The sequence below is a fragment of the Staurois parvus genome, unplaced genomic scaffold, assembly GCF_062004578.1.
Source record: "Staurois parvus isolate SC_StPar_1 unplaced genomic scaffold, SC_StPar_1.0 ptg001014l, whole genome shotgun sequence".
NCBI lineage: Eukaryota > Metazoa > Chordata > Amphibia > Anura > Ranidae > Staurois > Staurois parvus.
The window spans coordinates 1,824,545-1,838,679 of record NW_028318810.1 but is presented as its reverse complement, the minus strand read 5'-3'; the positions used below and the strand labels follow the sequence as shown (position 1 = coordinate 1,838,679).

The window sequence follows — 14,135 nt, the reverse complement described above, 5'->3', positions numbered from 1 at the left end:
CTGGCTGCCTGGCTGCTGATTGGCTGATGCGATCACATGTCATTAAGGAATGCATTATGGGTCAGCGCGCCTTGTCTGCGCGCCTTCCCAGACATCCCCGCTCCGTCGCCGCACATGTCCGCCGCCATTTTAGGAAAAATTTCGATTCGCGCGTCCGAAGTAGGCTATTTTTCGGAAAATTTTCCAATATTCGACTCGAATTCCACTTCGCCTACTTCGATTCGCTCATCTCTAGTTGCCACCTGTGCAATAAGTCCATTCGTGAATCTAGTGCAGCTGTGCATGGTAGCCAATCAACTTCTAACTTCAGCTTGTTCAATTAGGCTTTGGCAATAAAACCTGGAAGCTGATTGGTTTCTGTGCAGAGTTGCACCATATCTTGCACTCTCCAGTTTTAGTAAATAAACCCCAATGCTCGGCCGATACAGTACAGAGTAACGGAGTACTGGGGTCAAGTACAGAGTTGGGGTACTGTACTGAGGAGCACAGAAGTACTCAGGGCACTGTGTGTATTGAGGAGTGCTGTGAGTACTGAGGGGTGCTGTGAATATTGAGGAACACCGAGTACCAAGTGGGCATTGTGAGTACAAAGGAGTTACTTTTACTGTCTCAGACAGTTTAGGGTGAACACATAGTGCTCAGAATGGAATAGAATAAAATGTATAATCAAAAATAAATTAAAAAAAAAAAAAAAGCTTTGGGTGACATGGGTAACATGTTCTACATGAATGGTGATGCAACGTGGTGCACAGCTTGCTTCGTTTATACTTTCGAGGTGTGTTCAAATTGTTTGTTTGGAAACCCATATTCAGGATCTTAACAATCAGCTGGCAACACTGCAAAGAATATGCAACTTGGATAAGAGTGCGGACCCTACCACTCAGGTGCTGGCTGTGGGCAGTATAGAGGAGGGTGGTGATATGGAGTTGGAAGCGCCAGAGATAGGTAGCTGGGTTACAGTTAAAAGGTGGGATAGAGGGAAGAATGTTAGGGAGGCTCGTCCTGAGTGGACAAATCCCAATAATATGCTTGGTTGCTTGATGTTGTTGGTATCAGCTCAGGAGTGGCAGTGCTGGAGCAGACTGCCTCCCCAAGTTGCCAGGGGAATTACTGCTCCTGTAGGCAAGTGCAGTCTGTAGTCTCCACTGTAGGTGGCAGCTATCCAATTGGATGCTGCTGCCCCATGTGACTTTGGAGGTCATCTTGGGTGAGGGCAGAGCCCTGGCTCCCTAAATTGGTGTGCATTGTGCAAGTGGTTAGTGTAGGGATAGATTCCCCGTCTATCAGGGGCAGTGCTTAGTGGAAGGTAGAGGTACTAGAGGAGTAGGGAAAGTGTAGGGACTACGCTATCTCCTCCCAGGAAGCCTTCCTTTTGGGTGTTTACTGGCTACGCCTCAGATGGTTTTGGCATCTTCAAGTCTTCAGATCCCTATTTTACTGCTGTTACAGTATGGGCGTGCCTTCCTGCTGGGCTTGTTTGTACTGTGCTGATCTTTTATACAATATATTGCTTCATCCTAGCTTGGACTCTGTGTGTGTATTGCTTGCCATACCATGCTGCACCTTCCCACACTCCAGTAAGGATGGGGGTTACAGACAAGGATAGAGAGATAATGGTGGTAGGGGACTCAGTTAAGAGAAGAACAGATAGGGCAATCTGTCAAAAACACTGTGATTGCCGAACAGAATTTTGTTTATTGGGAGCTCAGTCAATCGAATGGACAGATTGTAGGGTGGGACTGAAGGAGTGTCTTCAAAAATAATTTCAGGACTTAGCTGCTATGTTAAAGGAAAGGACCTCCAAGTTAGTATTCTCAAAAATACTACCTGTAACTGGAGCCATACCAGAAAGGCAGCAGGAGCTTAGAGAGGTAAACAAGAGGCTGAGGAACTGGTGTAAGAAAAGGGGCTTTGGGTTCATGGAGATGTGGGTTGACTTTACTAGCTCTTTAGCAGTGATGGACTGCACCTAAATGGGGAAGGGTGATGCTCTGTTGGGAAGAAGATGGCCATGAAGTTGGAGGAACTTCTAAACTAGGATGTGGGGGGGAGCAATGAAAGGTATGGTATGCAGAGAACAGGGGTCAGAGTGTGTGGATATGGGCAACGTCAGGGTAAGAGGGCCTCAATCCAGATAATAGAACAATTATTGTCCAGGACCATTACTCATAGGCTCAATGAATCTTACTGTAACCTAAGAGCAAGCAAGGATAAAATAATGTGCACTGGAACAAAATTAAAAGGCATGTACACAAATGCTAGAAGTCTGGTTAATAAAATGGAAGAACTAGAAATCCTGATACATGAGGAGGATTTTGACTTTGTCAAGAAACCTGTTTTTGCAGCTCAAATGATTTGTTTGCAACTGTCCAGGGGTACGCTCTGTATAGGAATAACAGGGTAGGCAGAAAGGGGGAGGGGTGTGCCTGTATTTTAAGAGTGATTTGATAATGATCAGGAAGAATGATGTTGATAACAGGGCTAGTGATGAGGTGAAGTCCTTGTGGCTGGAGCTTCAGAGGGATGAACCAAATGGTTACGTAATTGTGGAGTTATGCTATAGGCCCCTAACCTTACGGATGAGGAGGAGATACATCTACTTTCACAATTAGAGATGGTGGGTGGCAGGAAAACAGGGCAATGTTTTAATCATGTGGGGCTTCAGTTATCCTGATATTGATTGAAATGCACACTCAACTTAGGCTCATGAATTCTTGAACGTGATTCAGATCAATTTCATGAATCAAATGGTGAAAGCCCCAACTAGAAATAATGTTCTGCTAGACCTACTAATTAAAAATGCCACAGAGATGATTGAAGATGTGGAAGCAAGGGATAGCTTAGAAAACAGTGATCGCAGAGTAATTATGTTTGCCGTAAATTATAGAAAAGGGAGACATGGGGGAAGAATAAGAACACTAAGGGGTTGATTTACTAAAACTCTAGAGTGATAAATCTGTTGCAGCTATGCATGGTAGAGAATCAGAATCAACTTCAGCTTCAATTAAGTTTTGACAAAAAAAAATGTAAGCTGATTAGTTTCTACGCAGAGCTGATGTTGCTGCTGGGGGGTCTATTGTTGCTGGGGGGTGTAATCTATTGTTGTTAGGGGAATATGCTAGGGAGGGTCTATTGCTGCTGGGTGCAGGGGATCTATTTCACTGCATTTTCTGTTATCATTAACCAATTCTATACAAATTACTTTTCACCACAAAATGATACTTGGCTCTGTATTCTCTAAAAGGGGCGGTAAGCTGATTAGTTTCTAAGCAGAGCTGCACCAGATTTTGCACTGCCCAGTTTTAGTAAATCAACCCCTCAAAAGAGCCAACTCTACTAAGCTGCGCTCCATACTACATGATACTAAATGGAACCAAATTCTGGAAACAAAGCACACTGGAGATAAGTGGGAGTGCTTTAAATACATAATAAACAATGGCATTTGTCTGTGTATTCCAATGGGCAACAAATATAAAAGAACTAAAATTAAACCTGGGTTGCTAAATGTTAATGCAAAAAGGCATATAAATTAAATAAAAACTGTCTTTCAAAAAATATAAGGCTGAAGGGTCATCATCTGCATTCCAAAACAACAATGAATACAATAAAAAAATGTAAGAGTGTGATTAGGGCAGCTAAAATAGATTACAAGAGACACACTTTGAAGGAGTTAAAGAAAAAACCCAAACGTTTTTTTCAACTGTATTAATAGTAAAAAGAATTTGGAACTTATTGGCCCCATAAAAGATGATCAGGGGAAGTTGGTCACTAGTGGCAAGGAAAAGTCAACTATATTAAATACATTCTTCTCCTCAGTTTATATGGAGAAAAAGGACGGGTATAATAAACAAGACAGTAAGGTTAATAACATTATATTGAATGTACTTCTGTGGCTGAGAGAGACCTGTATTAAAATGTGTTGAAAAACTTAATCTGAATAAAATATCAGAACCGCTTATGCAGGCCATAGATGGGGAGAAAACCGGCCGATTTTTCTTTAAAAAAACGAAAATCGGTCATTCAAGTGGCCGATGTTACCACTAACGGTAAAAAAAATCGGCCGATTTTCATCCCGTCTACAGCCGGCAAAAAGTGTCCCTGCAGAGAGCTCCGCTATTTCTTTGACAGTTCTTTGACATTTATAGCGGTTGCAACAATGTATCTATTTGTATCCATTTAGGATACAGATGTTTTTATTCGGAAACAAATAGATACATTGTTGCAACCGCTGTAAATGTCAAGGAACTGTCAAAGAAATAGCGGAGCTCTCTGCAGGGAAACTTTTTGCAGGACTGGAATTCATCCACTTCTTCTTCTTCCTCATCTTCTTCATCCTCTTCTTCTTCTTCATCTTCTTCATCCTCTTCTTCTTCATCCTCTTCTTCTTCTTCATCCTCTTCTTCTTCTTCATCCTCTTCTTCTTCTTCCTCTTCTTCTTCTTCCTCTTCTTCTTCTTCATCCTCTTCTTCATCCTCTTCTTCATCTTCTTCATCCTCTTCTTCCTCTTCTTCATCTTCCTCTTCTTCTTCATCCTCTTCTTCATCCTCTTCTTCTTCTTCTTCTTCATCCTCTTCTTCTTCTTCTTCATCCTCTTCTTCTTCTTCATCCTCTTCTACTTCTTCTTCCTCTTCTTCCTCTTCTTCTTCTTCATCCTCTTCTTCTTCCTCTTCCTCTTCTGCTTCTTCTTCATTCTCTTCTTCTTTTTCTTCTTCTTTTTGTCTTCCTCTTGCAGGTCACTGCTCACGCGCAGATTTTTTTATCGGTAAAAAGATTGGCCGATTTGCCCATAATTGCCGCGAAAATCGGCCGATCGGCAAAATCAGACGATTTTTTTCCAACTTTACCGATAAAAAAAATCTGCCAAAATACTGAAAAACGGCCGAACAATTAGCCCACTAACAATCCGAAAATCGGCCGATTTTATTTTCGGACGAAAAATCGGCCGATTTTCGACCCATCTATGGCCTGCATTACACCCAAGAGTCCTCAAAGAATTTAGCCATGTTATAGCCAGACCATTGTTCTTAATTTTTAAGGTAAGCATACTGAGTGGAATGTACCAGCAGGTTGTCGAAAAGCAAATGTGGTGCAAATTTTCAAAAAAAGGGCCATTCTTAGCAAACACAATGTATAGGGATATGGAAAACAGTAGACAAACACACACACACACACACACTCAGGTTGAACTGAATGGACCAATGTCTATATTCAACCATACCAACTACACAATGTAACTATGTAATTTTCCACCCGGCTCCTTCCAGATTTTAATCGTACTAAACCGAACCCGAAATAAGCAATAAGCATGCCATCCATACAAAGGATAATCTCCTCTGTTATGGCGCATAGTACAGAAATAGCGTATGAAAAGTCATTAGAGGCTCTGAACATATCTGTCTGTACCTCCAATGGGGTGCCCCATTCATACTACCTAAAGGCAGCTTGAGTTTGTTTAATCACAGATCCACCAAACTTTGATCTACAGTTTATAATTTATAACAGGACTTTTTTTATGTTATATTTCTCCACTTGTTCCAAGCTTAACCGCTTCCATACCGGGCACTTTTACCCCCTTCCTGCCCAGGCCAATTTTCAGCTTTCGGCATTCTCACAGTTTGAATGACAATTACACGGTAATGCAACACTGTACCCAAACTAAATTTTGATTTTTTTTTCACACAAATAGAGCTTTCTTTTGTTGGTATTTAATCGCCACTGGGTTTTTTATTTTTTGCTAAACAAACAAAAAAAAACCCAAAATTTTGAATAAATAAGTTTTTCTACGTTTCTGTTATAAAATTTAGCAAATAAATTATTCTTTCTCATAAATGTAGGCCGAGATGTATTCTGCTATATTTCTTTGGTGAAATTAACCCAAATTAGTGTAAATTATTTAGTCTGTAGGCAAGTTATAGAGTCCACAAACTAAGGTAAATATCTGAAAATCGATCAATCCTGATGTATTGACGGCACTGATCTCACTTCTTAAGGTCCAAAAGTGTCAGGACAGTACAGATATCCCCCAAATTACCCCTTTTTGGAAAGTAGACAGTCTGCAGTATTTAGTAAGAGGCATGGCGAGTTTTTTGAAGTTTTAATTTTGTCCATAATTTTTTGGAAAATGAAGAAATAAAAAAAAAAAATTCCCAATTTTTTTCATATATTGTCACCATGCAGTACAGCCTCATCATATAACTGGTGTGATGGTGACTGGTGACCATGCAAAAATGTATATATATATATATATATATATATATATATATACACACAGTATATATACACACACACATATACATATATACACAGTATTTATGTAGCTTTTTTCAAAATTGTATCACATTTTTATAGGATTTTTTTTTAATAAAACACTGTGACTAGAGTAATATAACTGTTGATTTACTGTTGAGGGGAGGAGGTCTATTGTTGCTGGCTGCTGTGGGTCTATTGTTGCTGGAGGGGATCTATTTTTTGTATGATCGTCTATTGTTGCTGCAGAAGTCTATTATTGCTGGGGAGGCTTATGTTGCTGAGGAGGTCAATTGTTTCTGGAAAGGATTTCCTGTTGAGGGGAGGTGGTTTATTGGTGCTGGCTGCTGGGGTCTGTTGTTGCTGGAAGACATCTATTTTGTGTAGCTGTCTGTTGTTGCTGGGGATATCTATTGTTGCTGGGGGTCAATTGTTGCTGGAAGGGATCTACTGTTGAGCTAGGGGTCTACTGTTGCTGGCTGGTGGAGTCGGTTGATGCTGGCTGTTGGGAAATCTGATGTTGCTCCTGGGGGGTCTATTGTTGCTGGGGGGTGGAAACTATTGTTGTTGGGGGAATATGCTAGGGAGGGTCTATTGCTGCTGCCTGCAGGGGATCTATTTTACTGCATTTTGTGTTATGATTAACCAATTCTATACAAATTACTTTTCACCACAAAATGATACTTGGCTCTGTATTCTTTAAAAGAGGCGGTATTGGGAGGTGGGTAGGGGGAGGAACCAAGGAACAGTGCTCGGAGGTGGGTAGGGGGGTGGAGACAAGGGACGGTTCTCGGATGTGGGTAGGGGGTGGAACCAAGGCACGTTGCTCAATGATGGGTAGGGGGGTGGAGACAAGGGACGGTGCTTGGAGGTGGGTAGGAGGTGGAACCAAGGGACGGTGCTCGGAGTTGGGTAGGGGGTGGAACCAAGGGACGGTGTTCAAAGGTGGGTAGGGGTGGAACCAAGGGACAGTCCTCGAAGGTGGGTAGGGGTGGAGACAAGGGATGGTGCTCGGAGTTGGGTAGGGGGTGGAACCAAGGGACGGTGTTCAAAGATGGGTAGGGGGTGGAGACAAGGGACAGTGCTCGGAGGTGGGTAGGGGTGGAACCAAGGGACAATTCTCGAAGGTGGGTAGGGGTGGAACCAAGGAATGGTGCTCGGAGGTGGGTAGGGGGTGGAGAAGTGACTCAGAAGGGGGGAGTTCTTGCACTATTTCTCTGAGAAAAAAGCCTTGCTTCCATTACATTATTGAATAAGCCCATTTATGTTACAAGAATCAGTCGTTTATTTCTCTGTTACTTCTGATGACAGCTCTGCCTGAGGATCCCCACATTACAGCCGACGATTGGGTGGAAAAAGGGACGGTGACTGATATCAGCTGTGACGTCCACAAAGCGTTCCCTCCAGGAAATTTCATTACAATGTTGTCCATTGATGGTTTTCCCAACACCAGTGCCACTGGGAATGTGTTTGCTTCATTTGATCTGAATACCAATGACCTACCTGCAGCTCAGCATACTTTGCTCTGTGTATCTAAGGTGTTCACTGTGTCCAAGCACAGCAATATGAGAATATATATCTATGGTAAGTACACGTTCCTCACTATAGTACACACCCCATCTTTATAGTATACACAGTGTCATCCTTTTCCATTTTTGTTTAAAAAGAAAAAAAGCACTCTTTTTCGTTTTTTTTTTTAGTTACTTAAAAGGTAACTCCACTTTCATGGGAGAAAAATGAGCAAAAAAAAAAAAAATACCGTACTGCATTTTGTAATTGAATGTTATTAAAAATGACCTTTACTTTTCCTTCTGTCATTTTCTGTAAAATGCAATGCAATGTGGCTACCTGGAGGTGTTCTGTACACAGATGGTGTACCGAACATCCGCTGAATATGTCATTTCCTGCTTGTGTGATTGGCTTACTGAATTTCCCAGAAGTCTGCACCAGGGGCGGACTGACAACTCATGGGGCCCCCGGGCAATAGGGGATCATGGGGCCCCCGTGTCCTTGCCCAACTCAAAAAAGCCTATGAAGAAGGTACCAAGGGCATCTCATGGGACCCCCTACTGACCCCGGGCCCTCGGGCAGAGCCCGAGTTTCCAAATGGTCAGTCCACCCCTGGTCTGCACTAAGATACAAATTCAATTATGAGCATCCCCTGCAGCAAAAATGTAATTTTTGGTGAGATACTTTCAAAGGGAAATCACATCTAAAGGGATGCAGACCCTGCCACTTTCCTCATTGGAGCCCTGCAGGCACAGCAGCTGATTGATAATGATGAAATCATTCCCATGCAGATTCACTCTTCACATGGACACAGACAAACAAACAGCTATTTCAGAATACCAGCAGGTAGGAATCTGCAACAAAGTTTGTTAAGATCCCTGCAATGTACATAGATCACCTAGAGGGGAGTGTTTTCTTTTCAGCAAAAGTGGAGTTACTCTTTAAAGCCCGATTGTGGGCAGTGGAAGAAATGACCCTCCCTCACCACACTGCACCCCACAGTACTGCAAGCAATAAAGCGGTATTAAAGTGGATGTAAAGTCAAAATGGTTTTTTGCCATAATGCATTGTATGCACTAAGGTGAAAAAATGCCACACTACCTTTTCTCTCCCCCCTGTCTCTAAACACTTACCTGGCTTCTGTCTCCTGTCCAGCGCTGTCCCAGCTGCAGCCCAGCTCTCTTCTATTCCTGGTCTCACAGCTGAAACTGAGAGCACCAAGAGCTATAGGCTCTGCTATCAGTCAAACTCCTGTGAGTAGAGAGTGGGGGCGGGGATTACCAGCGCTGTGTGTGTCTATGGATGCACTCAACTCAGATCAGGACCCCCATAGTAAGCAGCTTGCTGAGGGGGCCCTCAGAGGAAGAAGGATGGACAGCACCAGCAGAGGGCATCCAAAAAGGAGGTAAATGCCCACCTTGTGCAATACCATTACACAGAGCAGGGAAGCATACCTTTTTTTAAGGATGTAATGTAATACAGTATATTGCAGCTTACCAATGAGGAAACAGTTCCAAGGGTAACCACTGCACTGTATGTTTATATGTGGTGGCAGCGTTAGTTTTCTTTTTTTAGGGTTTTTTCTCTTTGTTTTCACCTGGTGATCAGGCACTTCCTGAACTAGAGTGCCTCCACTCTGGATGAAGGAGCACAGGGGGTACATTTGGACAACAGCATTGCCAGTCTGGGAGGAAGAGAATGTTAGATGCACTAACAAATTAAAGCCAGTTCACACATTTTTAACAGTTACAGTAACTGTTTTTTTTTGGGGATAAAGATTTTACATAAATGAAAGATGACCATTGTAGGCACCCCTGTCAGTAGTAAATGGCTTGTCTCAACCATTGTAACTGCTACATCTACAGGACAGCTTGTTCTGTTGAAACACAACAGAATTAATGGCCAGATCACTAGGTGAAAATATGGAAAGGAAGTCTAAAAAACAAACTAATGCAGCCACCACATCAAAAAATTGGTAAGCTGCAATATCCTAAATGTTTGCTTTTGGGTTTAATGCCACTTTAAATCCTCGTTTAGTTTAGAGGAATAAGCTTGACTTATTATGGTGATTTGTAGACTTTTCCTCTATGTGTGAGACCACTCCCCCGTAGCTGCTTCACTTTGCAGCTCCTCTGGTCACAGGCTTTTGAGCGTCATTGTATACAATACAGGACCAGCGGTCCTACATTGTATGTGTAGGCCTGCCAACACCAGGAGAAGCAGAAAAGCTACTGCGGCAACAAAGGATAAAGGTAAGTATTAATGATTAGTCCAATCACAATAGACAAAACAATCACTTAACCCTTACAGTGCAAGGGGGGCACTGCAAAGGTCGTTTTTTACATTATGATAAAGGTCATCTACAATCATTCTCCACCTCCACCATGGTACCCTACCTTCCAGCCCCTCATGTGTGCCTATAGAACTGTACAGGTACAGAAGGAGAAAGAGAGTAAAGTGCAGTGCAATCTACCTGTCTAGTCTACTCCCCCCCCAATTACACAAATCATGGTGTCATTTTGTGAGGTGTTGAAACTAAAAACACAAACATGTTTTATGTATTGTATAGGTTACTAAAAAATATTACACAACAATATGATGTATTCTTTTTTTTGGTCAGCAGGTGGAGCTCTTGGCTTTTTTCACACGTTTTCCTGGGTCCTCTTACCTGTTTTGTTGTAAAAAGTCTGTTGCTTATGAATACCAATAGATCAATAAAAAAGTACGTCAGGGCAGGGCAACTGTTTATCGCCTCCATTATCAGTTTCAATCCGACATAAACAGCCTCAAAGCAGGGAGCTTCTGCTATGTTGCTTCTTTAAAGTCAAAATGAATGTGGCAAACCTGCCTTGCTGGGTCCCATAGAGCCTTGCTGTAGCCACTCTTATGTGCGTGGTTCAGCCGAGGACAGGCAGACATGTGCTTTGTTATTATGGTATGAGGGATGAGGATGGTCATGTGACCATTATGTGGTGTCTACAGAGCATGCTCTGCAACCTGCAGCACTGCTTTACCCAGGGCTTTTTTTCTCAGAAAATATGTGCAGAAACTCCTCTCTTCTGAAACACTTGTCTTTGTGTGAAGGTTTTACAGGTACCACACCCCTATTGGGACAATGATGATGATGCTGATGGTCAATTTTTTTGATGGCATCAATAGGGATTTAGGACTCTTGCCCGCGACGTTTTCACGTCCTGAGCCAGAGTCTTTGCCTACTATTATTTCTTTATATTTTTTTGACTCGTTATGTATGTGCCTACATTAGCATCTGTATTTTAATGTTATAATAAAATATGCTCTATTTTATCCAATATTGTTTATCATTATGCATCTTTATACCCATAATGGTATGGTACCTTAAAAGCCCCATTATTTTCTCCTACTAGGGTTTATTTTTTTCATGGCGCGGTATGATGTCATTAATTCATTTTAAACAGAATCCCAATACACCTTAGGATGGAGGTCCATTGCATTGCAATGTGCAGCAGCATGTTGTTGTGCATTTTGGTGTGCCACCAAAAATATCGCATGCCCAAGCAACACTGGACCCTTAGGCTCCGTTCACACTTCTGTGGCTTCAGTGCAACTTTGGAGTGCGACTTTGATGCAACTTTACACTCTCTAGCACTCAAGTTGCATCAGTCGCATTAAAGTCACATGAATACAAACAGGTACCACTGAAAACAACTGGCTGCAACTTGTCATGCAACTTTATGGGTCCAAAGTCACATGACAAGTTGCACAAGTGTGAATGGAGCCTTCAAGGAACACACTAATAAAAACTTGATAAATGACCTTATTTTACCTTTAATAGATTATGATGCATTGACAATATTATCTACATCAAGCTGATCTTTTTTTTACATATATCAGTTAAAATATTTCATATTCCCTTTAGATTTTTAGAAAACAAAATGTCAATATGGTTTTGTGTAATGGTATGTAATCATGTGTGGGATTTGCAAAGATATTAAAAAAACAAGACTTGAAATGTTAAATTCTTCAAAATGAATATCTTAGCTCCCATGTTCCCAGTCCTGCCCTCACCAGCACCTTCAATGACTTTATTATGATTTTTTTTTATATAAAACAGACCCTCCTGAGATGAACCTCACAGTGTCCAGAAAGGTTGTAAAGCTGGGTGACACGGTGACCGCTGACTGTGGTTTAGTTCGGGGTAATGGAGATAACTTCGGTCTGTCCATAAGCGTGGATGGAGCAGAAATGAAGAAGGAGGAACTCCCGGACCTGGCTGAAAACATCACCATAACAAAAAGAAAACCAAGTCTTACTGTTACCTGTGAAATATTCATTCGGGACAATAATAAGGTGCTACGTACAAAAGAAGAGACCCTCACTGTGCACTGTAAGTGTCTTGTGACATAAACAGTTACCCTAACATTTCATATTTGTGATATGTGTCTGTTATATTTGTATACCTTCCTTTTGTAATGCTTTCTTTGTGTGAAATGCCTGGTGATCCTGCCAGTCCCTATACGGACCATGCTAGGCATGAGAGCACATCCATCCAAGTGTGGTCAGTTTTCTGGATGGGCTGAGAGAACAGCCTGCCTATCCTCCAATGGCTAGACTTGTGCTGACCCCTCCTGCACAGCCATTCACCTGGAAGATCAGTACACTGCTATTTCTCCACCCCAATCTCTTTAAGCCCCATATGCAGCTGAGAGCAGAGATTATGTAATCACTTATAAAAAAAGATAAAAAGGGGTATATATATATATATATATATATATATATTTCAGGGGCGGACTGACAACTCATGGGGCCCCCGGGCAATAGGGGATCATGGGGCCCCTGTGTCCTTGCCCAAACTCAAAAAAGCCTATGAAAAAGGTATCAGGGGAATCTCATGGAGCCCCCTACTGACCCCGGGCCCTCGGGCAGTGCCCGAGTTTCCAAATGGTCAGTCCGCCCCTGATATATATATATATATACAGTCAGGTCCATAAATATTGGGACATCGACACAATTCTAACATTTTTGGCTCTATGCACCACCACAATGGATTTGAAATGAAACCAACAAGATGTGCTTTAACTGCAGACTGTCAGCTTTAATTTGAGGGTATTTACATCCAAATCAGGTGAACGGTGTAGGAATTACAACAGTTTGCATATGTGCCTCCCACTTGTTAAGGGGCCAAAAGTAATGGGACAGAATAATAATCATAAATCAAACTTTCACTTTTTAATACTTGGTTGCAAATCCTTTGCAGTCAATTACAGCCTGAAGTCTGGAACGCATAGACATCACCAGACACTGGGTTTCATCCCTGGTGATGCTCTGCCAGGCCTCTACTGCAACTGTCTTCAGTTCCTGCTTGTTCTTGGGGCATTTTCCCTTCAGTTTTGTCTTCAGCAAGTGAAATGCATGCTCAATCGGATTCAGGTCAGGTGATTGACTTGGCCATTGCATAACATTCCACTTCTTTCCCTTAAAAAATTCTTTGGTTGCTTTTGCAGTATGCTTTGGGTCATTGTCCATCTGCACTGTGAAGCGGCGTCCAATGAGTTGTGAAGCATTTGGCTGAATATGAGCAGATAATATTCCCGAAACACTTCAGAATTCATCCTGCTGCTTTTGTCAGCAGTCAGTTCTTCACCAGGGAAAGAATTCTTCGGTCATCCACCACAGTTGTTTTCCGTGGTCTTCCAGGTCTTTTGGTGTTGCTGAGCTCACCGGTGCATCCTTCTTTTTAAGAATGTTCCAAACAGTTGTTTTGACCACGCCTAATGTTTTTGCTATCTCTCTGATGGGTTTGTTTTGTTTTTTCAGCCTAATGATGGCTTGCTTCACTGATAGTGACAGCTGTTTGGATCTCATCTTGAGAGTTGACAGCAACAGATTCCAAATGCAAATAGCACACTTTAAATGAACTCTGGACCTTATATCTGCTCATTGTAATTATTATTATTATTATACAGTATTTATATAGCGCTAAAAGGTTTGCTCAGCGCTGTACATTATAGTGGGGGACAGAACATGGGACAATACAGTAACAAAACAAAACACGAGGGAATCAAGGGCCCTGCTCTTACAAGCTTACAATCTAGGAGGGAGGGGATAGTGGTACAGGAGGAAGTGGCTGTGGGGGATGGAGTGGTAGGAGGAGTGGAGGAGATAGGCTGTTAGGTGAGGGCAGGGTAGGTTTCCCTGAAGAGATGGGTTTTCAGGGTGCGCCTAAAGGTGAGGAGGGTAGGTGACAGTCTGATGGATTAGGGTAGTGAGTTCCAGATGATGCGGGAAGTCCTGGAGAAGTCCTAAAGTCGGGCGTGGGCGGTGGAGACCAGGGAGCTAGAAAGTAGGAGGTCTTGTGAGGAGCGAAGATTACGGGTAGGGTGGTATTTGGGTATCAGGTC

At 42.3% G+C, this 14,135-nt stretch overlaps 1 protein-coding gene across 1 annotated transcript in view; it reads left to right on the top strand.

The window, feature by feature from the left end:
- LOC149441197 (intercellular adhesion molecule 5-like) overlaps window positions 1–14,135 on the top strand; it is a 95,681-nt gene that overhangs the window by 58,917 nt on the left and 22,629 nt on the right. Inside the window, exons 4-5 of the mRNA XM_089657638.1 lie at window positions 7,558–7,830; window positions 11,849–12,121. Of these exons, the coding sequence (XP_089513764.1) occupies window positions 7,558–7,830; window positions 11,849–12,121 (546 nt within the window). The remainder of the gene's footprint in view (window positions 1–7,557; window positions 7,831–11,848; window positions 12,122–14,135) is intronic.